Source organism: Rhea americana, unplaced genomic scaffold (assembly GCF_003343005.1).
Source record: "Rhea americana isolate MKP2758 unplaced genomic scaffold, rheAme1 scaffold_8, whole genome shotgun sequence".
NCBI classification, from domain to species: Eukaryota; Metazoa; Chordata; class Aves; order Rheiformes; family Rheidae; genus Rhea; species Rhea americana.
Genome location: NW_028186978.1, coordinates 2,898,604 through 2,923,980, shown reverse-complemented (window position 1 = coordinate 2,923,980; position 25,377 = coordinate 2,898,604). Strand labels below are relative to the sequence as shown.

Here is a 25,377-nt window from a genome sequence, read left to right as displayed (position 1 = left end):
GGAAATACACATAGCTGTAAAAGCTCTTAGAGTATGTCAAGCTTAAGAGAATCATTATCATACCATATTTGCATTTTAACTTTGGTGTACTTTTCTTAGAGATTTGGCAGGCAGGGGAGGAGGGAGAGCTGAAAATGTTTGACGTATTTCTATTTCTCTCCAAACTGATTATCAACCATATTAATTTACTAAGTATGGAGGGTGAGATATTAGTCACATAGACATTTCAGCCAGTTACGACTTAGTGGTAAAAATCTGGCATAGCTCATGAAGGAAATGTTCACAAGTGAACTATAAACAGAAGTATCTGCCTCCACTCCACACTACCTGGAAGCTTGATGAATACAGTTCGTACCACTGAGACTGCATTGTTATATTTGTTTAGCTATAGCACCACAATTGTCCTCAGTTCATSATGAACACATACTTAACGAATTATTCACAAAGTGCCTTTATGTCAATGTCTGAGGACTGAGATCTTGACCTTGGAGGCGCTGTGGCCTGGCTGTACACATAAAGTATTCCAGTGTATTCCAATCTGCCCATATATTATACAAGTTCAAAATGCAGTGTAAACACAGATAAGTTGGTAGGAAAAAGGATTTGGACCATGGTCCAACACTGCTGCTCCAGTTTGTGRCTTATTCACTCCATCTGACTCAGGGCCAAATACAATAGGTCAGCTTATGCGGTCTTCTTCAGCCAGGTAAACCATTCTGGCTGATTTTACATTGAAACAGACAGAGAGCACACATGCAATCCAGTCTGCCAAATCTGCTATGAAGCCATTTGTAGCCTGTACAAACAGAAGAAGTCAGATCTGAGGTTTTTATATAGAAAAATGATCTCAAGATAGGTATGGTAGGATTCAGATCATGTTTAAAAAAATCTTTCATCAGAGAAGGCTCATGAGACAAACCTCCAATCATCATCAATGCAAAGTGGTAAAAAGTAAAAATCCTTGAGTATTTTTAATTTGGAGAAGAAACACAATAGAAATCTCAAAAAAATTTTTGATTTTTTGCTTTGAAATTCTATGTACTTTTTCTTTAGAAAAGAGAACAATTGCAGGTAGAAAGACAGTTATAACAAGACAGAAAGTACAAAGTCAATCAAAAACAGCATTCTAAGCAGATTTTGATGATCATAATATGCAAATTCCTGAAGACATTTATAATAAAAACAGTTCAACTGTAAAACCGTTGGCATCTCCAGTCTATGGCCTCTTCTGGTTTGCTTTAGTCTCTGTTAAATTCATCCAAGTGAGCAAGAACACAACTATAACATCTTGACTAAGCCTAAAACAAATAACAAACCAGAATATTTCTACAAAACACAATTACCTCCAAAATTTGAATTAACCCCAGACTCTACTTCTAAACCTTTTCAATTTGTTTATAAATGTGTGAACTGTTTTTACATTGCCAAAAAGAACACCACCACAGTATATTATTGTTTTAAGCAGTTTAAGAAAAATGATTTCCAGTCTAGGCAATACCACCATCCTATAGACTTTAGGAAGTATAAAATCTTCTATTTACCACAGTTTTGTTCATCACTAAGGTCTCCACAGTCATCATATCCATCACAAACAAAGGTATAATTGAGGCATTTTCCTGTGTTACAACGAAATACGTCGTCACTGCAGTCTACAAAACAAAATTTGCAACATGTCAACGTAACATTGGACTGTTTTGTTATAAAACATCAACACTTGAATATATTAACTAAAAAAAGATATTAACTAAAAAAAGATTAGCTAAAGATATCTCCCAATTAACAATAATGCTCAATATGTATCACATTTTTGTAATCTGATATAGAAAACAAGAAAAATCAAAAATATTTTTGGACATTTTTATTTTGTTTCTACCAAGTGCTTTTCAGTTATATGATCAACAGCAGGAGGAGAAAGTAGTCCCTGCATTATAAAAACTGTATTTGATTCCTCTTTGCTCTCCTTTCATCTACCACAAACTAATAAATGCAAGGAAGTCATCTGGGAGAAATTTTTTGGAACATTAAACAAAGAGTACTCAAAATGTATTCAAGCTGTGGAATAAAATGAATAATGAAAGATACTAAGAAACTGAAATTCTTAATTCCAGTTAGATTATACCCTGGTAAATAAGCTAGCAACCAGATGAGCTGGGAGAAAACAGAATGATATCTCAATCTTGCTGACAAAGATAATCATGAGAAGATTTTAAGGCATAAATGATTTTGTCCCAAGTTTCATCCACAGTAGAATAGCAGAATGCCTTTTCCATTAATGTATTTGCTACTTGGAGTCAATGATTAAAAAATAAGAACCTGAATATAATGCAGAGTGAGGATAAATCAGGGGCAGTGTTCTTTCTAAAAGATACTGTGCATCCGAAATCTCACCATGATCATACATTCAAGGCAAAAACATTGTACAACTGTTTTGGAATTGGAGATCATCAATCTTGTGAAGAAATATATGCATTCTTGTGACTGTTTATACATCATTGTCATATGTTTTGAACACCTAGTGACAGATGAATAACTGGAGAACTTATTTTTTAGGGACAGCTTTTCATAATAATGTAAAAGATTCCTCCCTTTTTTCTCATATGTTATCAATCACATCCAGACACGGCTATGTCAAGCTGTTTGTTAATGCTTGGTAAGTCATACAGAGTAGCCCATTTCCATAAGAGTAACATTAATTTCTCTGATCTCAATAAAAAGATTTTTCCAGTTGTCTTTCATTATAGAAATATTTTTTTCCATACTAGTAAAAAGTACAGTAAACAGTCAATTTCCTAACATTGACTAAGTTGAAAGCGTCCATATTACAAATACAGACCAAAATATTTAAAAATTTATATACAAAACATCATCAAAGAAAGCTGTGGGTTTTATAGGCTATATTACTGGGACATCTTTGAGTACCTGACATTGTTATTAGATGGAGATGAAGCTTCTAACTGCAAAATGAAGATCCACAGACCCTGCTTTTGAGCCTGTCTTTGATCTTACAACAATTAGAAAGTATGAGCTATGTTTTACATAGGTTTAGGCTCAGAATATGGCCTGATACCTTCTCTTCAAGGAATACTTAGCACTGACATCTCTAAGTGAGTTTAGCTTTTCTTTCCATGACTAACACCTTCACCAAAGTCCTGAAAAATATTCCTCAAGAATACTCAAAATACATGAATAGTATCAGTTTTAATAAAAACAATGGAACTCACACTGTAGTTAGGAAAAGGGAGAGGAGAGAAAGTAGAGTTGTCTGGTGACTGGTCCTATTAGTAAAAATCCTTGAATACAAACACGAAGTTGGGAAGTGGCAGACCTAGTTTCACTGCCCTCTTCTAGAAGATTTTTCCTTCACATCTGGCCTTTCCAGGGAGAATGCCAGGCCTAGAGAAGAGCTGGGGGGCACAATCCATCCTTCCTGTCAAAGATGCCACTGCAACCAGGGAAGTTCTTTTTGTCCTTTCTTCCTGAAACACAGGCATTTTACCTGAGCCCTTTCCCAGACAAAATACAGGAACTGCCCATAGAGCAGGGACTAGAACCCAAGTTTCTCTTCCCCAGCTGAGAGGTTCAACCACTGCCTAATAGAATCAGGCTACTGCTTGTTTCTCTCTCCTCTTAGCCTGCAACTCCTGCATTCATGACTGCAAAAGTTTCAAATGAAAGATGTTCTAAACACATTATACACTGCTAGGCACAGTACTTTCACAGGATGTGTGCCACAGGGTTTCTGCTCCTCCAGGTCAATGAAAGTCAAGAATCAAAGTCTACAAATTCTTAGGTGAGTGTTTTAACTACTAAGATGTAAAGGCAAGAAACCACCATATTTAAAAAGAATGAAATTCTACCTTCAGGAAATCTTAATCTTAAAAGGGGCTTAGCTTCTGCTTCCATGCAGTGCTTAACAGGTAGTGCTGAGGCAGATACTTATGTTTCAGCTAAGTGCAAGAGCTCAGAAACACCCCTGTCCTCACTAGATCTGAGAACTTCCCTACTGAGTGATCGGGAGTTTGGTTTGTGTTTCTGGCTTGCTTAATGCTCTCTAGGGACTATACAGGCAACCTCATTCCCTATCTTCAGATGTCTAAATCACCCTGCTGAAGATTGATACCTCATTTTATGTTGCGACACCTACACTTATAGTGACTTGATTTCACAGCTCTAGTGCCTGAATTTACTGTTGTACTTCCTTAGTAGTCACAGGAATCTGAAACATCTGTTAGTAGAAAAGGTAGTAAGAGATCTTAAGAGCTGGTTTGGGAAGTCTGTCAAGGCTTTACAAATGTCAACTCTAGAATATGCGTATTAATCATTTCTTGTTCTTCTCCCACAAAAATATTTATGCTTTCTACTAGTTTCACATCATCTTTGAAAGTCTAAGCAGAATTCATAGCACAATGCCAAGAACAGGGCTTCAGGACATGAAATAATATAATATCACTGTCATGAGTGTGGTAGTCAATAGTTCATCGGCTTAAGAACAAGAAAAGGCATGAAAAGAGTAAATACCAAGAAACCAAAACTAAATGAAAATATGTAAGTTCTAGTTTCATATAAGCAAAACAATAGCCAGCTGAGAGAGAAACTCAAAACATTATTTGTTTTGAATCTCCAACAGCTTGAACTACTCTGGCAACCATTTATCCTCCTCGAGCAGTTCGTAATTCTGGCAGTTTCTCTACTTCTTTTGCTCCTCATGGAAATCAGAAAAAGCTGTCTTTTCCGACARTGTTTCCTCTGGATAAGTTCACTGTTTTATTTCCATCCATGCCCCAACTTAAATTTCCTTAAAGATGGAGCATTTTTTTCATAAAATTAAATACAAATTGCTACTTCAAACTCCAAAAAACCTAAATCTATCACAAAAACTGAACAATTTTCTCTATTCAGCAACCCTTTGACTTCTGTTCAGGCATGCTGTCTGTGAGAGAACAAGTGCAAGTGAGTGAAATCAATTTTGAGTAGTATGAATATTGCCATATTTTCCCATTATGTTTTGTCACACTAATTTCCTCTAGAAACAATGACTAATTTGAATGGTTTGATTTTCAAACAAAGCCTAAAGTTAACTATTTTATACTAGTTAATAATAATACATAAAGTCAAAAATCTTACTGGAATTATTTACCAGCAATTTCTCTTTCCTTACTTCCTTATCAGGAAAAGACAAACTAATCCAACTTAGGTCACAAACAAAAAAAATCTTTAAATCTAAATGTAAGCAAGAAAGCAGGACTATTTTAATTTGAATTGTAAAGCATACTTACAGAAACAGCTTTCCAAGATCTTGTTTTTATAAAATTATACATCTCATTTTAGTGCATCCAATTACACTGGCAAGCTTCAGTCTTTTGAATCTAAATCAATCAAATATCCTTAAAAGATGCAATTAGTTACACTTTAAAGACTCCTGTTTCCAAATTGTATGAAATGCTTTTTACCATTTATTTAGATGAAAAAAAATGCCATCTTCTGAAGCTCTAAGTGCTACTGCCAAGACACATATTTCATTAACACATACCAAATCAAGCTAAATGAACTACTGTGACTGCAATACAGTTTACAGCTGAAAAAAAATCTATTTTCCCAAAAAGAAAAAAATTATCAGCAGCATTAACTGTTATCATTCCTGAGAAATCTACTTGCTTGCATGCTGTTCCAATCTTATGTTATAGCTTTTAAGGATAAGAGGAAGCAGAGCAAGAATCCAACAAGGAGTGAGTCTGTAGCACATCAGAGATTGAAACAATTCTGGAAAGAGCAGGGARCACACGCATGGTCAGGCCTCCACTGTGAGAGAGAAAGAAATCTCTTAAGGGCACAAGAACACTGGGGCAGAATTTACTGAGAAAAAGGAAGTTCCTGAGCTGATGGAAACCAAGCCTGGAATAAAGGCCCCAACTTCCAAAGAAACAGTCAGCAAGGGTGGTTTTGTTTATAAATCCTTTTTATTTCCATTCTGCCTTACCAAGTTGCTTTCAGTTTTCTGATATAAATGGTTAATTATTATTATTTATATTCTAATCAGACTTGGTCTTTTGAGTGTAAGAGCCTTTTGGGAAGTAATTGCAATGAAAAAGACCTAGGCAGGTCCACACCACAGCTGACTGACTTAGGGTCTCTTCACAATCATGTAGACTGTAAAAGTCTCATGTAGTCTCTTCACAAGATTGCAGTAATGTTTTTGGGTAATTTTGCTCCTAAACAAATCTACTGCTACAAAAGTTTGCTTGCCAGAAGAAAGAGTCCKAACAGTTTTCTCCATTTGTGTTTCCCAAACTCCTTGCTTATATTACTGATGCAGCCAAAATAGCCATTTATCTAAAATAAATCTGTTGTTATTGTTTCATTTTCTCCACTCCCTCCCAAGGTTTACAACAGAAAAATTAAAATACATTTCATAATAGATAGAAGTTTTCTAGACTCAAACAAAGCTTGGGCTCCAAGTTTTCCATCTATTGGTCTGGGTCCCATTAAACTAGAAAGTTACGTATATGTATGCACTAGCAGTTAGAATTTAATTTACACAAAATAAAACAAGGCATATAGAATCAAAATTTGATTTTCTTTCTTAGGTATCACAGCTAAATTTCTAAATACTTAATGACTGAATGGTGAATATCGACTACTTTCATTATTATGGAAATCCCTATCACAGTAAATTACTACTCAAGTGCTTTGCATGTAAAGTATGAACTGAAAGACTTACAGGAATGAATATAAGACAAGACTTAAACATTCATAGCATATACACTGAACAATAGAGTATTATTCTAAGATTTTATAAATTAATCATCTACTAAACTTAATTACAAGTTCATTATAAATTAAAAACTTCTGATGAGCCCTATAGGAAGAAAGTAGGCTCTTCAAACTACACTTACACTTAAAATTTCTATTGATTGGCTTTGAAGAAAATATTTTAGAGGTAAAAGTTACTTCTGTCATTCATTTTTTTCTAAATAAATTTGAATATGTTTTGCTTTTTTTTATCAATAGAAGAATAAATCTTGTCATTCCAATGAGATTTAAAAGAAAAAGCTGCCTTCACTCATTGTRATTGTCTTTATCAGAAGAGGAGACATGAATTGTCAATATGCCCAAATGTCTTTTTGTAGCATTCTGAAGGGGGAAGATAATGAAAACCAACCCAAATATCTCATACCAATGCACCTTTAAAAGCATGTTTAACTTAAACTAGGAATAAAACCGTGCCATGCATAGATAATAATTTTAGTGTTATTATTTGGCAATAAAAATAACTGCTACAACTTAAGAGTAAGGTTGTCCTGAGTATCTTAATGGTGTATTTTCACCAACCTATTTAATAGGTTTTGGTAAAAACGTTCCTGTAACTGTGGTGATCGAAGAATATGGAGGGTGAAGGATTGCAGGAGAAACCGCATCTTTTATCAGATAAGCTTTCAGGCAAACAAGTCTTCCTTCAGGTTTGCTGTTTCTGTTCTACAATTAAAGAAGGTCTTTTTTGAAAAAAAAATTGTCTTTTTCTCCCCTCAATTCTTAGTAGGTGATCTAATAAAAGATATCTTCTGCTTGTAAACCTTATGTCTTCTAACACACAGGTTTTCTTTTAAATGTAATCTTAACTCATTAAATTTAAAATGCGTGTTTTTTCAAGACATGTAATTTCTTTTCCTTATATTAACAAGTTTTCCTTTTCCCATTTCTAATGTAACATGAGAACCAAAGTCTCATAGGCATTTTTGAAATTTCTAGGCTACATTAAAACTGAACTTAACCCTGACAGGAAAAGCTCAAAGATAAAAACAGGCAAAACTTGTTACGTATTGGAAATTATATAAATCTCCAATAAATAAATTGTAGACTATTAAGGAAAAAACACACTGTAATCTCATTCATATTGAGACAAGGAGGAAATTGCATCCGCTATTTATTCCTTAGAGAATCCCAGATAAAATCTATTAGCAACTTTCTCAAGAATGGTTTCATGAATCCTGGAATGCCCAGGAGATGTGGGCTCTTAAATCATTAATGAGAAAGAAATCTTCTGAGATGACTCTCAGCTGCCCAGATTGGAATTCAACCCAAGCACTGATATTTTCCAAAGTCTGAATGCACAGCACTATATTGTGGCATCATATTATACTGTAGTCCCTATTTAGTCAACATTCCTCATTTTTCTTTTATCTTTCAATTTTTTTCCTTTTCATTGATTTCCCACTGTACATTTGTTCAGTTTTCCTAAAGGCAGTAGTAGTCCTAGGATGTTCTTCATAGTGCAGAAAAATACATGGGAGCTCTAAAGATACAGTGGAGAATGAAGTAAGAAATTAAGACATTAATCATTTGTACCTATTTTTCTTTTCTGCAACATCCTATTCTGGTATTTATTTAAACAGACGTCATATAGGTTGAAGCCAAAATTTTCTAAGAGATGGTTTTGCATGAACTGTAGAATTAATGCGAAGTATTAGAAGAAAAATGCATTGAATAGTTTTCAGTTGATTGTTTCCTAGCAGAAGTGCTATTTTTTGTATATTAGTGATCCATTAAAAAAATTATTTTGCCCCAAAATACTTCTGATCTCTACATCCTTCCCTACAGAAATCTTAGCAGTTCAATTACTGATGAAATCTGCTTGCAAGCATAAACTTTCAAAAATCTAAAACACATTCTGTGGTCAGACTGAGTAAACCTAAAAATATTCATTGGCAACTAAGAAAGAGTTCAAATGCTCATATATGCAAATACCATGCAAAGCTCTTATGCTATTCCAATATCCTTCTTTAGTTTTTAGGCTTCCCTGACTGGATTCAGTACATGCTTCAATAGAGCGCCACAAGATTTAAGAAACTTACTGCAATGGACCTCATCACTCCAGTCATCACAGTCATTGTAGCCATTACACTGCAGTTTCCCTGGGATGCAGATCCCACTAGCACACAAGAAACTCTCATCTCCTCCACACAGTGCTGGCAAAGAAGTGAAAAAAAACGTATGTTAAGCTCTTCAGAGTGAAAATAAATAATAGGAAATGAAGGATACTTTGAACAATGACTGTTAATTGATACATGTAAGCAACAAAATTTATCAAATTCAAGCACATTCAGGCTGACATTTTTTCCTAGCTTTAGTTATTTAAAAATTAAGTATCTAGAYTGAGTTTGTCAGGGAGGTTCAATTTTACTACTAAAGAAGAAGCACCTCTGCAGGATAACTCTTAAACACTGACTGTAGGATGAAATTAAATATGTTTTTTTTTTCCTCATTAAATAGATACTTGGGATTAAATATGCAACTAAAGTTACAATAGATGAATCTTCACAACCTAAATGTTCAGTCACAAGATTATAAAATTGAGATTGAACAGAGTCATAATACAGACACTTTCTACAGTGTCTTTCTAGTTTTTTGGGGGGAAGTATTCCCAAAACATTCTTATAACTCCCTGAACATTAGAAAAGCTTCATTATTGCTATTTTATATATAGGGAATTGAGATACCTAGAGAGATGAAAAAAAAACCTAGAGCTTTGGGTGGCACTGGAGATCTTTGCAGAGCCATGATGTTCAGAGAAAGAGGACTCAAAATCTTCTATAACTCAAATCCTCCAAGACACTTAAAAATAGGGAGATATAGATCACCATAAAATTTTTTACATCTTAGCCCATGGAACAGAGGCCAAAATTCCAAGCCTTTGCTTTAAAAACCTTTGGCTAAGAAAGCCATATAAAGCATATAAATATAGGAACTCAAAGTAAAGACGTCAAGTGAAAATTATATGGGCTTGCAAAGCGAAGATGTCATGTAAAAAACAAATATTCAGTACAAGATCTATTTTTTCCCCAAAAAAGCTACAAGTAGCAATAATGATGATCAGTAAGGCTAAACAAACAGAAAGTTTTACCTTCAGCAAAAGATCAGCAAAAAAACCTTGATTTTAACGAAACATATTTGAAGTGATAACTAGCTTTCAGAAGTGAAGGAAAAAAACTGGCAATTTTCCAAAGTAAACATTACAAAATGTAATCGTGTGYGAAAACAGTAATTTCAAACAATGAAATCTCATGAAAGGTCAAAATTCTCTCCATAGAAACTCCCTTGTAATTCAGCTTTGCACTTATCTTTGAAAAGAACACTAAAGCTCTAACTGTAGCCTTCAATCTTTACCATAGTGCAAATCACAGATACGACAAATCAGCAGTTTCAGCAGCAGCAGTTACAGAATCTCTTCCTCCACTAAAACCATCTCACACCTTATCACAACAAAGCTCTATACTTTCCATTTCAAACTGATTTTCTCAGTTCAGCACTGTAGTAAATGATAGTACAAAGGTAATACACTACATACATTTGAAATAATCATTAATAAATCAATGACTATGAAGATGTTTATGTAATCATTTTATTTAATTTTCATAGTGAACACACTCATCTTTAGCCAGCAATAAGGTGCAGCTGTACTCAATAGGATTCCTAATATAACTGCCATATAGAGTCGTTATTCTTAGAAGAAAGTACCATGCACAATAGCCTGTTTATTAAGCACATTCTTGGGCAAACAAAAACTGAGCTCTACTGATCAACTCTAAATCTCATGTAACATTTAACATTACTTAATTAACATGTGAAATTCACATGTCAATCAAATCCTATTTTACTACTCCAGAAATCTCTAGTACTACATGTATAAAACAAGATGATCCATAAAAAATTCAAATCCTTTCTATAATATTTATGTCCCTATATAAAGTTTTTATACAAATAGATTTCTAGAGCAGCAGAAAATGGCATAAAGAATTCCTTATAATTTGGACTGTTAAAATATTAGTAAGTGCTTTTTCCTAAAATCCTTTCTGTTATATTTTCTGTTTTATAAAAAAACCTCCATTGTTCTGTTGTTCAAGAGTAGACAGAAAGTTTATTTTAAAAACTCATTACTTTCTCCAGAAAATTTGAATTTCATGCCATGTTTTTAGTACTTCTATCTTGACTTGATTTTCTTGATCAGTGAGGAAAGTTAGCTCCTCCAAAAAAATCCATACATGATCTTATTTATTAAAGATAAACTGATTTACAAACCACTGTGAAACAACACCATATAAAATGACATATATCAGCCAAGATGTTTATAAGGAAACAACCAATGTTTTATGGTTTCCAGCGATAAAGGCTCTCTTCCCAGTTCTGTCACAAACTTCTTGCATTACCTTGGACAACACAGATAAACTGTGCCTCCGCTCCTTATCTACAAAAAAGAGAAAAAACTTCTCTGTTTTCTTGGGCTCTTAGGCAAGGAAGGTCATTAGCCTTGGTGTTACAGAGTACTGTAAAGTTAACACTGCAGGAAGTCTTAAAAACTTATTTTCACACAGATAAATTGATATTCAAGGTTTCCTAGAGGGAGTGAAGCATATTTCCATTTAGAAAAATATCAGGATAGCTCTCAGAGGAACATGGTTAAGAGGAAAAACTGAAAGATCAATCTCAAACAAAGCCATTTAACATTGCCAGCAATGAATGACACATTTTAAAAGATCTCTACAAGCAGTCTTAAAAAGACTATTACACCTGTAAAATCTGCCCTTGAGAATAAAGAAGGAGTCTTTAGCATGTCTATGAAAAAATATCATTTCCAKTCATCGTCAGCTATTCTGTATAGCAATGTGATATTCATTCTCCACAGTTTAAAAAATGCTACATGCACAGTGGATGCTGTGATATACCACGGAACATTGGACATGCCTGAACACATGGAGTGTGTTTTTCAGAAATGATGAATTGCTCCAGCTTACACTGACCACAAGTGCAATTAATTATCCAGATTCACAATTTCATTTCTGGTCCTGGCATAACTGTGTTTCCTAATACAATACGGCAATAGACACATACACAAACACACACACTTGCAGCACCTCCATTTTCACTCTTATCTTTTGACAGCAGTAGATTATTTTTTCAGCATATTTACATGCTTTTCTAAACCTGGAATATTATTTTATTATCCCCAAGAAACAGGGCAATCTTAGATTTAGTCCACTGATGCTCTTGTATGAAACGTGCTTATAATAAGTTACGTAAATAATTTCAAAATCTTTTCTGTAACATTCTGAGGTGCATTCTCTACTTGGGTAGCACATGATCTTGATTTTCCAATGAAAATATTATTTTACAGTTGCGTAATGCAGTTTCTTTTCAAGAGGGCTCCTAGTTCTGCAGCAAAGTGACCAAAACATATATGAGACTTAAAATAAAGATTTTGGAGGATTTCATGCCATTTAAACCCGAACTTTTATCAGAGACAAGATAAGGCAAAACCACAAAAGCCATCCTTTTGCATATTCTTAAAATGTGCTTCTCAGTGGGTTCTCCTCACTACCTGTTGCATAGTTGGATATGTTTACTAATTTCTGCCTGTGGAGTCATAGCCTCACCTCTTTTTGGAATGGTACTATGAACTGCAACATATGATAGGCTTAATAACAACATAAGATTAGATAGCATTCACATTTGATTTTTATAGAGGAAAGAACCAACACACTGAGAAATTTTAAGTCAAAGTTGTAAGAAACAATGAATAATAATGTTCACTGCACAGAGACACACTAGTATATGATTTTTTTCTGAAAGATACTGATGTTATTTTATATGTTCAATGTACAGCTCCTATTTCCTTTAGTTGTACCCACAAGAACATGTTCCAGCTGCAAATCAAAACTCAGGTATACAAATTAAGAGTTCAGTTAATCAGTGATGTGCAAAAAACAGTTGTGAACATTTTGATTCCAGTGCCTTGGTCAACATTACACAGGGTATCTGCCAAAGTGCTAGGCAAAGCATCTCATTCTATATTTCTATATGATAGCATTGTATTTTCTTAATTATGAGCCAATCTTTTTCTTCTTCCAGTTTCCTGCCTTCTACTATGCGCTCTTCCCAATTTCTGCAACAAGAAACTTCTAACTTGTGCTTTTATGCAATTTCCTGCTTATTAACAAACAAAAACACATAAATAGATCAAAAAGAATTATTACAGGAACCTTCTTGATATTTATTGACCTGTGCAATCAGCACAAGTCTTCATTTGTATTAAGAGCATCAGGAACAGACTTGTACATTCTATACGAATAGACTGATATGGACTAGGAGAATAAAGGCAGAAGGTAGGAAAGACATTTACTTGACTGCTTTTCCTAGACAGAAGAGAAATAAAGTGTCAGGAGTCCCACACTCATTTTTGGACTGTGGATAAATGAGTGCCCAAGCACTTACAGATTATTCTTACTCTCTCCCCTTCTAACACATCCCTACTCTACTCTGCTCCCACTTGTTCTGATTCCAGTCCCAACTCACTTCTCCATTTCTTCAGTTACCTAAAGTTAGCACTTTCCTATTTGTCTGGTACGCTATATACAAACAATAGAAATAATTTCTAATTCTTCCTAACTTCTTTCTCTCACTTTCAATGCTCAGAAGCAAACAGAAGGAATTATAATAAAAAATCTTCCCACCTTTTGCAATCTTCTAATAGAACATGACTGGATGTGTTGGTCCAGTCAGTGCAGTGATTAATCCAAGAAGAGCACATGCCCTGTGAACACCTACAGTGAGTGTACCTTCTGCTTTCTACCAAGCTTGTGCAGGCTAAAAATTTGATATTTCGACAGATCAGATTTTAATGGAAATGATAAAAGCCTTGTCTTGTATACAAAAACAAACACTTCTACTGAATTTCAATATCTGACCTAAAACCTAAAGGATTTAGAAATGCAACCATTTATAAGACTGTATTGAATACAGGCAAACAGCTGCACAACTGTATACTCAGAAATGCTGGAGCCATTTGAAACAAAGCATAATAATAAGAAGAAAGCAAGCCTAAAATAAATGTCCTAAGTAAAAAATTATGAATAACTACACTCAAATTTGCCAAAATCATAAAAAGTTGTGAAGGTGTTACTAGAATGGATTATGTTGGAAAATACAAGTTATTTGTACCTGTGTCAATAATTCACACCTTTATTAACATCAGTGTGCAAAAATACATGCATCTGAACTCTTAAGGAAGACAGAATGTTAAAGGAAGCCAAAGAAAATGGAAACAATTGTGGCTGATAGAAAAGCAATTTGCTAGTGTTTGTTTCAGGCCTTTGATGGGAAGATTTACAGTCTGGAAAACTTCTAAAATCACTGAGCAAACACCACTGGTGGCAAAAAGTGTTTTATTTTACCAGTACTTGGTGCACTATCATCAAAAGTGTCTCTGAAGTGACAAGATCATTTATGTGCTGTACTTCCCAGCTGCATTACTGGAATGCTTTCTATAGAGGATTATGCCTTCAGATCTCTGCAAAGCTACAGATAGCACAGACTGAAAAGAAAAACATTACTTTACAACTCTCAAGTATGACTTCTGGTTGCATTGTATAGCAATTGATAAAGCACTGCATATCTGTGAAAATGATCAGGAAAACTGCTGATCTTTTTTTTTTCCAAAATGAAAAGGAAACAATCTTCACTCTCTATTCCTATGCAAGAACTACAAGCTATCAAACAAAATTGCCTTCAGAATAAGCCAAAGGCAGTATTCTTCATAAAATCCATAAATAAGCTATGAAATGTTGCAACACAATATTACAGATGCTAAAACATGCATAGATTTGTGAAACAAACRAACAAATTAATAGAAGAAAAATCTATAGTGGGTCACAAAGTGCAGATAATTTCTTGAATCTCAAAGTGATGGAAACTGGGGGAGAATTTTGAAAAAGTATTACCATATATTTTTGTCTTGTTCTTCTATTCTTCTCTGGGCATCTGATTTTGGCAGCTTCTGAAGACAGCATTCAAGCTAGATGGACTTTTGGTCTGACTTAATACAGCCATTCTTACGTTCACAGTAGTACAGTGGGACCCAGAAGGATCCCTGTATTCTCTTGCTACAAATTTTCCTCATCTGCTCCCTATATCCCATGTACCTTGGAGTATAGTATATGCATCCTGTAGCTGCCAACTATAGAAAGATTTGGTGCTAGGATCACAGAATTACAGGAGCTGGCAACTCCTGCCTCACAAGAAACTGTCCATTTCTCTGTTTCTTTAGGATGCAAAACTCTGTGGGAGGACACAAAGTCCTCTCTACTCCATTCAAGTGAAGTGACCTAAAAAGGCCACATGGGAAACTTCAGGTTGGAAAATAAAGAGGTAAAGAGTAGGAAGGCACGCTGAGAGAGGCAGAGAGGGAGTGAAAAAAAGAAATCAAAGGGCATAATTAAATATAATGTTTACTGATTCTATGGAAATAATGAATGAGCGCATGACTGTGAATGTTTCCTCATTTGACACACCACAATCCTGAAAAATATTTTGTCTTCCTAAAAAATTATTTTGCTACTGCTATTTTTGCAACTGATCAGTGTCAGTATTTTCACCTCTGCCCTCTTTTCACTGCATTAAATGAATGCAAGGGCACAAAAGAAAGATAATATTTTCCTGATTTAAAAAGATTTTTCTTAATTAAATTATGTATTGGATGTATATAATTAGCCTATCAATGTCTATAGAAAAAAAGATACCCCTCTACACACAGATACTGCTTCAGAGTTTCTGTTCAAAGCTGTTCATTCTCTGAATTCATACCAGTGTGGAAGGTTCTAGAAGATAAACCTGGCACCGTGAAAGAAATGTCAGAACAATTTTTATCAGTGTTTGCTGCTAAGAACAAATAAAGGCTCTGCAATAGTTCACCATATGTTTGGTTAGGAAAAAATAGTCATTTTCCTGTATGCCTTTCATTCATTCTCTTGAGTCTTTTCTGTATCATTTGCAGTATGGCAGCTTACACAGGACAAGGTAGTATGTGATGAGAGCCACTAGAAGAAAATGTGAACTGTTCAGCTGAGTTACTGCAAAACTCAAAGCTAAATGTGGGTAAAGGGAATTCTGTTATCACAGAGAAGAAATAAATTCTACTGCTGAAATTTATAGTTGTGGCATTCATGCATCTGTTAGCTATTTGTTTTTACAGTACCTTAAAGTATTGCGCATAAAAAAAGATCTTTTTTAGACATGTTAATGTGGCACTCCAAGTAAATGCATCTTATACAGATTAAAATGGACTAAGAGCTCCTGTGGTGTCATCCTCAAACAGATTAAAAGGTTCACTCCAATTATTCATGCATTTAGCCCTTTCACTCCCCCGAACATTGCAGGGCATAAATCAACACATACAACACTTAATTTCTATGTTTTTGCCAAGAAGGGAGATTATCCAGGGAATCAGTACTGGTTCTCCCACTCAACAATCATTATAACTTTTCTAGTCAGAAAAAAATAGCTAAAAGACTGCATCCAATTGAAAAAACTGCTGCAATAACCAGTGGGTAAAAAGTTCAGCAACTTTTTCTGTATTGCAGAATAAAAAAGTTCTGTGTGTTACTTTCAATTTCATAGCTGTTGCAGTATAATGCAAAAGTGAACACTGCTTGCCAGTTCCGGACTCTTGCATAGATTTCCTTGTAAAAAGTGCAGAAACATCAATATTCACTGCTATTTTTGAAAGTGTTTTACAGTCCAGATTTATTWAAAATGATTGTAGTGCCGCTCTGAGAACTCCATATCAATGTAAGTCAGCTTATTGTGTTGCTTTACTTGTCATTCAAGCTACTATTTTTTTCTCCACTGCTTAACAGCATCAGCTATTGGCTGATCAAAGCAACTAAAATAACAGAGAATCACAGGGATGGTTAAAAGAAAGAAAAAAAAAGCTGAAATATTTCTGTCAGCAGGGAGATGCATAGCAGCCCCGGGAATGCTTCTGATTTTTTTTTCCCAGAAGAATGCATTATTGAATTAATATGGAATGAATGAATCAATCAACGACAGCACTTGTCCCTTACTCCCTTACATGCTCACAGCTCATCTGTGAAACTAGTTCAAATATTTATCCTCAAAACTCAACAACTGGATTCCTAAAGCTTATAGTTCATAGTAGCCGATTTTCTAGCTATTGGTTATCCACTGTAAAACACTGAGAGATGAAAAAACAAAGATTCAGAAGGGCACTTGTCAGAATATAAATAATTTTTTATGAGCTTAGTAGTACATGAGACTGTGCTATGTTATTCCATTTTCAGTGGCATTTTCCCTTTCACTTTTTACTGAACAGCAGTATCAGTAGTTCATTACGTATTCYGAAGCTGTCCCCTCCTTTGCCATGCTCATAACTTAAAAGCATTACTTAAAAAGATGGTCTCTTATATTAGTGCATTTTTATCTTTAAAAGCTCTGATGTCTACTTTTTCTGGAAAATGTTACAGAGAATCTCGAAATTACTGCTTTTCAGCATTCAGGTGTTGTATTATTTGTGTCTCAGTATTGTAGGTATAAATGTTCATGGCTCTTCCACTAAGTTAGAAAGCTGCCATATTAAAAGGCAACTTTACCTCCCAGCTGACAGTAGAGAAGGACCAAGAGGAAAGACTCATTTATTCCATCTCCATTCCTTTTTTCAGTAAATTGGCTGTGTGTGAGGTATCTGGGCTTTCATGAGTTTTACTCCTTCTAGCATAGTCGGGCAACGTGTATGAAAGGGCATCAACCTAACCAATGTAACCCTGCCTACAGACTTGCATTTTTATCTCTGTAACTCATTTCTTATGCCAGGATGATTTTAGTGTAGTGGCACGCAGCTCAGCTTTACCAGTACGTCTATGGCCGCATCAGGCATGTCTGCCATGTCTCCATAGTGGTAAAGTGCTTTAGTGATTTAGACTGCCAGTGGAAGAAAAATCTAGGCAAAGAGATAAATATCAACAGGGACACATCAACAAGCATATATCCACTAGGATAATCCCAATTCTAACTAATAAACATATATCAGGAAAGCTGATCATTGTCCCTGAGATACGTGCTCTGCATTCTAACAAGAAAATCAGTCGAGCATACACTCCAACAGAGCCTGGAAAGTTATATGTAGTTCAAAGTTTTTTGGAGGAATGATACTTTTCAATTAATAAAATGTGGAAGATACACAGTATTTAGTCACAACCTGATGAAAAACATCAAGAGAAAATTTTGTTTTGGACTGCATTGTACTTTGCTGAAACAAACAGCTATAACAGACAGACCTTATTATTAATAAATATAAGGAATGGCTAACCCTCCACAGCAGAAACGCATCCTCATACAAAACAAAGTATATACAAGTCATATGCAGGCAGGGAGGGTTTCACTGCATGCAGCCTGGAGGTACTAGTCCCCAAGAGAAACCACAAAGTTGAGACATAAGCAGCATATATTGCCAACGACATAACCCTYGGAATTTCCAGGAATTTAATCCCGAGAAAAGCCTAAAGACTGCTTTAGGCTGAGAACTAGGTAAAAGGGGATTGGAACAGTGAACCAGCTCCTGCTGTTTGATTCTGCTATGTTCAGTGAAATAAATTATTTTAAATATACAAATTGCAAAAACAAATATCCAACTCCAACATTAACTTCTTTTTGCAGGAGAAGCAACCTGGGCAACCTTGACTCTTACCTTTTTCAGTCAAAAAGGAATAGTATGAGAAACATTATTCTAAAAAAAATCAAAATATTTCCTATAACCTATCATTTCCTCCACATATAAACTATTCATATCAAGTATCAGAACAATAGCTAATGTTATTATCAAATTAATTTAAGATGTCATTTGTTTTAAACAACAGAATATCAGAACTGCAAAAAAGTGGCATAGGTCTCTGCAGTCTGTCAGGTAGGAGTAATCTCAAAACCAGCTCAAGATATTTTCCCCTGGTGAGAAACAATAAGCTTCCACTATGTACTTCTCTGTAATTCATGCAATTTACTGTCAGATAGATATAAATCCTGCAGTACAGATTATGGAAGAATAATGAATCAGGCACTATTCTAACAGACTCTTCTCTAGTATTATGTAATATTAAATCTATCACTTTAGCCAGAAGAGATTCTAGAACTTGCAAGCTTCAGAAGCCAGCATTCTCTTCTGACTTGATCTATAAAATCAGCCATCAAGACTTGGTAGGGCTTTTGAACACTTCAGCCAACCATCATTTGTCAAAAGTTAACAGGTACATTTATATCTTACTTTCTGTACAGTTTATGTACCATGCATGAATGAACCGTAGGTATCTAATATCCTGTTCTTTCTTCAGAACTGTACTTCATTCTGTGCCAAGTATGAACATGTTCAATTAATGATATGCTAGTCATTCCTTTCTTTTACTCTGATTGCTCAGTATACAACCCCTTACTATATTTATATATTGACTGTATAAACTCTTACCTCATTTGTTATTTCACCTGCTGTGACTATATTCCTAATTTCTAGGATGTTCACCACTACAATATCAAAGGCATCAATGCATTTATCTTTACAACATCTTTGTGAGGTAAAAGGATGGTTTTATTCCCATTTTACACATGGGAAACTGAAGCAAAAAAATTATGCATCTTTATAGCTACTTAGTTACAGTTCCTATTTGGAGAGGCCCATGAGGCCTAATTTTTTAGCGTATGTAGTGTGTATTTACTTCATATAATCAAAACATAGCTCCCAGTGGCTTTCATTACAGCAGCTTGCCCAGAATCTCTTAAGAACTCTGCAGGAGACTTGTGGATACCTTGTGGATTTTCCTGGAAGGCATTCAACTGTCTTCAACAAGACACAATCCTTCACTGTGTATTTCCCTGCCACAGTCATTACAAATTTTCCCAAAGGTGAGAGCAGGTATGAACAACAGCCTCCTTCACTTCATGATCCCTCAATACATGCCATAATATACAGAGCAAATCCCTCCTAAAAAAAGGACTTGATTACGTAATTAAAGGCTGTATCATTATGCATATTCAGAAAATGCAAGGAGACAACCAAGGCTGTACATTCTTAATTGTAGCATTACCTAACATGTGAAGATACCCTTTACAACCTCGTTAATATTTTAAGGTAACTTTGTATGTATAACTTGTTCATTTTGTTAAACAAAAACCGAACAATAATTTTCAGTATATCATCTCTTCTTGTTTATTATCATCCAAAATCTTCAGACTTACTATACAAGCTCTCTGACAGTTAGACTCAAAGGATGATGCACATTAGCAGTAAAGCATCATCCTCTGTCTGGGCCAGCAGTAGATAAACACAGATGCTAGCAAGAGAACTCCAGTAATGGGGTCACTGAGAAAAAAAGAGTGAGGCTTCCTGCTTTCAGGTCTGATTTCAGCTAGATTTGGATCCACAGAACACAGCAATGACTCTGAGGAGATGGAAATATTTTACACTGCATATTTAATACTAATACTTTATATTTAAAGAGGCTTCTGGAGACTTTCCCTCACAGAACTCTAATCAGCCACTAGTGCATGTATGTAAACCATGTTTTTTGACAGGTTTACAATTTGATCAGCTTTGAGTTCATTTTTATAGCAAGGACAAAGGAGATGCATTTGAAATTTGGCCTGTGCTGCTCCAAAGCAGTAATCTTGTGATCACTAGAGTTTAGCAAAGAAAAAGTCAGTAGAACTTTATTTTATCGAGTGTACTCCTATCCCTACCTTCTTTCTCTGAAACAGATGAGGTTTTCTGATGCAAAATAAGAGACAGCCTCAAATCAATACAAGTCTGAGAAAAATTCAGCCTAAACAATTAAAGCATAGCAAAACATGACAATTAGGTTTTATCTTTATCATGGTAATCTGAAGTTACTTAATAACAGAACTAGAATTCATAAATTTCATCCCAGAGTTTATCCTACAGAACAAAATAAATGCATTATTAAATAACAACTCATGAACATCGCATAATAGTTAAGAATAGAAACATACTTTGCTTTCCTTTCTCTTGGTGTGGTGAGAAGCATACCCTTGTGGTGGTGTCATTTTCAGTTTTGTTTTGGAACTGAGAGCACTTGAGGAATTCTGGCCAAGAAGCATTTACCATCCCCAAGACTGGTTCACACCCTTCTTTTGCTGCCTCACAAAATGTCCTGCAGGGCAGGAGACCTCGACTGGAGAAAAGAGACAGAGAACAAAAAGATACCAAGGATTATTATCCTAATGGGTTGTGAAAACTTTTAAAAAGAGAAAAAATAATAAAATTAAATTAATTATTTGTGAAGATTTTTATGTTTTACAAAGCTGCACCAGAAAAGATAGATAGAGCCAAGTCTTCATTATTCACTTAAGGTGCTATCAGGTCCAGCTTTCAGGCCAAATTTAAGCCCAAATCAGGCTCAAAGCRGTTTTTGATTTCAACTCTATGCAAGCTGATGCTGAGATTCCATCAACAGCTAAATGAATGTTATGATGTAGTGACCCAGGACAGGAGAAAGCTTGCTCCCTTATCCTCTCTCCTCTGCCCCACAATTGTGCAGCCCTCTGACTTTTGCCAGATGCTTTCATGAGGTGATGAAGAATGTCACTAACCTGGAAGAAAACTTTGTAGGTTTTTGACTGGGTAATTTTTCTGGCAACTTAAGTGAGCTGAACATGCTCATGGAGGGAACTAACAATCACCAGAGGTAAGCTGTAGTAAACCACAGCACCACATCATCTCATATTTAGCATTTACGGGCTGTTATACTGAATTCCCCTGAAAAGTCAAAACATACTCAGTGCCAGGAAATAGACCAAATGCAATAAATACCAGAACACGATGCGAATTGTGCTGAAAAAAAAGAGCAAGATGAAATAGTAATTTTWAAAGTATCACAAGTTCAAAGGAAGCATACTTGTCCAAAGAGTTCAAAGAGTCCTTAAGCAGGTTAGGTGATATGTGGAATTGTAATTCAGGATAGATTACTACAGCGTAATATCCGCAGGAAGGAATAATTGAAAGTTCACATGCACAGTGCTCTGCTTTACTGCCAGCTTACACCTTCCATCTGAAAACCATTTTGGTAGAGCAGAGGAAAAGCTCTTGCACAATCAACATAAATCTTAGCCGTAAAGAGGTACCGTTCAACATGTTTACTGCAAGGATCAGCACCATCCATGGGAACACTTCTCTCTGTTTACTGGACAGAGCTCTCAACTGGACTAATATAAGCTATTACTGGAGCATAATGGAGTAAAACCTCTCAGTAAGCAAATGTAATTGTATCTGAGAGTACCATGGCACAAACGAATACCAGAGCCCAAATAAGACCCATTGCTGGCCAATGCAACACTCAATCATCAAGTGTTAAGTCAAAAAGATCCACTGCTAGAGAACAGCAGTACCAATGGGGCTGCCTGGTGCCATCTAATAACCGAAACCTCTTCACATTCAATAAACTCCAACTCCAACTTGCCAGCCTGATAGCCTTACATAACCTCTAGAGCTACAAACTCTGTCATACTCATCAAGAAGTTAGGAAGAAAAGATGCCTAGATATGCAGCAGGAAAACCAAAACATCWGAGTGGTCTTTGTCAGGAAACTTTGTCAACATTTTGAATGCGGCAACAGAAAGACCTAAAAACGGAAAAATTGATCTCTCATATACAAATCATTATTTTTTTTCTATACATGGATTCATTCATGGAATTTATTTTAGTGTTCTTTGCATGTCTTAAAATATTCTAAAAAAAATAGCAAAAGATTGGGAAGCTAAAGTGCATTCATAATTTATAAATTAAACCGAATTTATGAATTATGACAAAAAATAGAAGTCAAAAATAGAATGTACATATTCTAACTAGAATAGATGTCATTCATGCTTAAAACACTTCAAGTTTCTTAGGCCTAATTAAGTTCAAGGCATATTTTCATAATAACATAATGAAAAATATACCTCTGGCTCTGACTTGCAAGTAAAACAGTTTTTGTTTGAAAGCATTATTATGTATCACTGGCTTTGTTTTATTCTAAAATACGATACAAATTGTTATTTTTTACTTAGCTTGAAATCAATGTTTGTCTTTAATTTCTATTAAAGGGGACAAGAATGATGAAATTCTAAAATAATGTGATGTTTAAAATATGATTAGTATGATAACTTAATATGTATTCATTATATGCTTAATGATACTTCTAGCTTTATAATACGATATTTTATTCTACACAATCATTTTTTTAAACAATGAGCACCAAGACTGGGAAGGCATGTCTTGTTTTATGAATTTTCTTATCCAATTTAGAAATAGTTGTGAATGTTCATTGTCTTCAATAATTTCAAAGTCACCTGCTGCTATTATCAACAGCACTGTAAACAAAAGATAATCAGGGAGTTACTTGCATCTAAAAATTATGTTCTTCCAACATAATCATCAGCTGCCAGGACCATTACTACAGATGATTTTCTTATTACAGCCATCAGATTCCAGCAAGATTCCATAGAGGAAACAACATAATTGAAGTGAATTTTATCTAAACAAACAATGCACTGACCTGAACGGTTATTTGACATCGTATCTGGACAGGAAATAGAACTGCTAAAAATGGAAAATATCAATCAACTCTCAATGCAAGGAACAGCATGTGCAGAGATCTAGAAATATGTGTAACTGCTAGGCATGGTTCTCTATGGAAACAGTTGATACCTTCAGAAATGCTTGAGAGAACTTCACCTGTACAAGTCCATGGTACCCAACAAGCAGCATCTAAAATGGTCAAAAGAACTGATCAATGATTTTGTAACCTAATCCCTATAGTCTTTAAAAGGTCATGGAAATTAGGACAGATTACTGATGAATAGAAAAAGGCCAAGGTAGCAAAAGGTCAGTCTAGATAACCACCACTGCTCAGCCTCACTTCAGTCTCTAGAAAAATCATGAAGTGAGTCCTCCTCAAATAAACCTCTGGGCACAAGAAGGTGGTGGTAACTTGGGAACATATCAGCATGGACTTACCAAAGGTAAATTATGGTTGATCAGCCTGATTGCCTTATATAAAAAAATGACTAGATATGTATTACTGGGGCCTTCAACAGTGACCTGGAGGAGCTGACAAAGTGCACTGTTGTCAAATTGCAGACGACACCAGATTTGGGTGGGGGAGAGGGTTAATCAACATACTTGATGGTAGGGCTGCCATTCAGAGGAACCTAGACAGGCTGGAGGAATGAACTGACAAAAATTTTAGAAAATTCAATAAAGACAAATATCACAACCTGCATCTGGGATTGAATAATAACCTTTATAATAATACAGGCTAGATACTGACTGGCTGGCAAGTAGCTCTGCTGATAAGGACCTGGAGCTTTCAGCAGACAGCAAGCTAGACATCAGCCAGCAGCATGGTCTGCAGCAAAGATGCCCAACAGTATCCTGACCTGTATTAGCAGGCAAACAGCCAGTATATTGAAGAAAAAGTTTGTTAGACTGCATCTGGATACTACATCCAGTTTTGGCTGCTCCAGTCCAGGAAAGACACTGATAAACTGAAGTGAGTTCAGCAGAGGGCCTCCAAGCTGGTCATGGCCTGAAGTACAGGCTGAGGGAGCTGGGCTTGTTTAACCTGGAAAGAGAAGGCTTCAGGGGATCTAACAGCAGTGCCTCAGTACCTAGTGGTAGGTTATCAAGAAGACAGAGTCAGGCTCTTCACAGTGGTGCATGGCAGGAGGGCGACAGACAACTGGCATAAGCTGTAGCAAGCCATGTTCAGACAGGATATAGGGAAAAACTTTTCAGCCATGAAGTCAGGCAGGTAGTGGAACAGGTTGTCCAGAAGGGTTGGAAGTTTTAAAGACACAACTAGATAAAGCCCTGAGTACATAATAAATGTCRCTCAAATCTGCATCTTGGAGATAACCTTCAACCTGCACTTCATTCTATGTCCTCACATCCAGGCTACATTTAGGTACCATATGTCTCTAACATATGTTTTCTCCTGTACATACAGGATAGATTTTAGATAAAATTTTTAACTCAGCTTGTTGCAGTTTGTAACTAAATTACTGAAACACCTTTTTGTTGGGCTCTAGCAAATGCAATTTTGCTTCATTCATTCCCCTTCAAAGGGCCACAAAAAAGATCCTTTTCTTAGCATATCACTTATATCTTTCTCTATGTATCTGACTCCTAGTTTTACCTTCCCATCCTAAAATTACGCTTAGAACTCCTTGTTCAGGCATGAATAAGTGGCCTAGGCAAAATGTCCAGAGTATGTAACAGGACCCTTACTTCAGCATTTTATTTATGTTTGCTCACAGTAACAGAGCAAAACACAATACCATTAGCAACTGTGTACAGACTACTAGAGGCAGTAGTAGACAGTAGTAGGCAGTACAGACTACAAAGAGAAACCGATCTGTTTTACACGCTGAAGGTCCTGGGTTCAAGCCCCGGTGGAACCAGCACGAGGAAATCCTTGGGAAGTTGGACTAGATGATCTCCAGAGGTCCCTTCCAACCTTACTGATTCTGTGATTCTGTGAATACAAAATACTC

The 25,377-nt window shown here is 35.5% G+C and overlaps 1 protein-coding gene across 4 annotated transcripts in view; it reads right to left on the bottom strand.

The window, feature by feature from the left end:
* CORIN (corin, serine peptidase) overlaps window positions 1-25,377 on the bottom strand; it is a 146,320-nt gene that overhangs the window by 52,086 nt on the left and 68,857 nt on the right. For 3 of the 4 annotated variants that reach the window (XM_085322797.1, XM_085322799.1, XM_085322798.1), the window contains exons 5-7: window positions 20,836-21,017; window positions 8,850-8,963; window positions 1,542-1,649 (exon numbers count right to left, since the gene is read on the bottom strand). In XM_085322797.1, the coding sequence (XP_085178923.1) occupies window positions 1,542-1,649; window positions 8,850-8,963; window positions 20,836-21,017 (404 nt within the window). The remainder of the gene's footprint in view (window positions 1-1,541; window positions 1,650-8,849; window positions 8,964-20,835; window positions 21,018-25,377) is intronic. The other variant, XM_085322800.1, reaches the window with a different exon arrangement.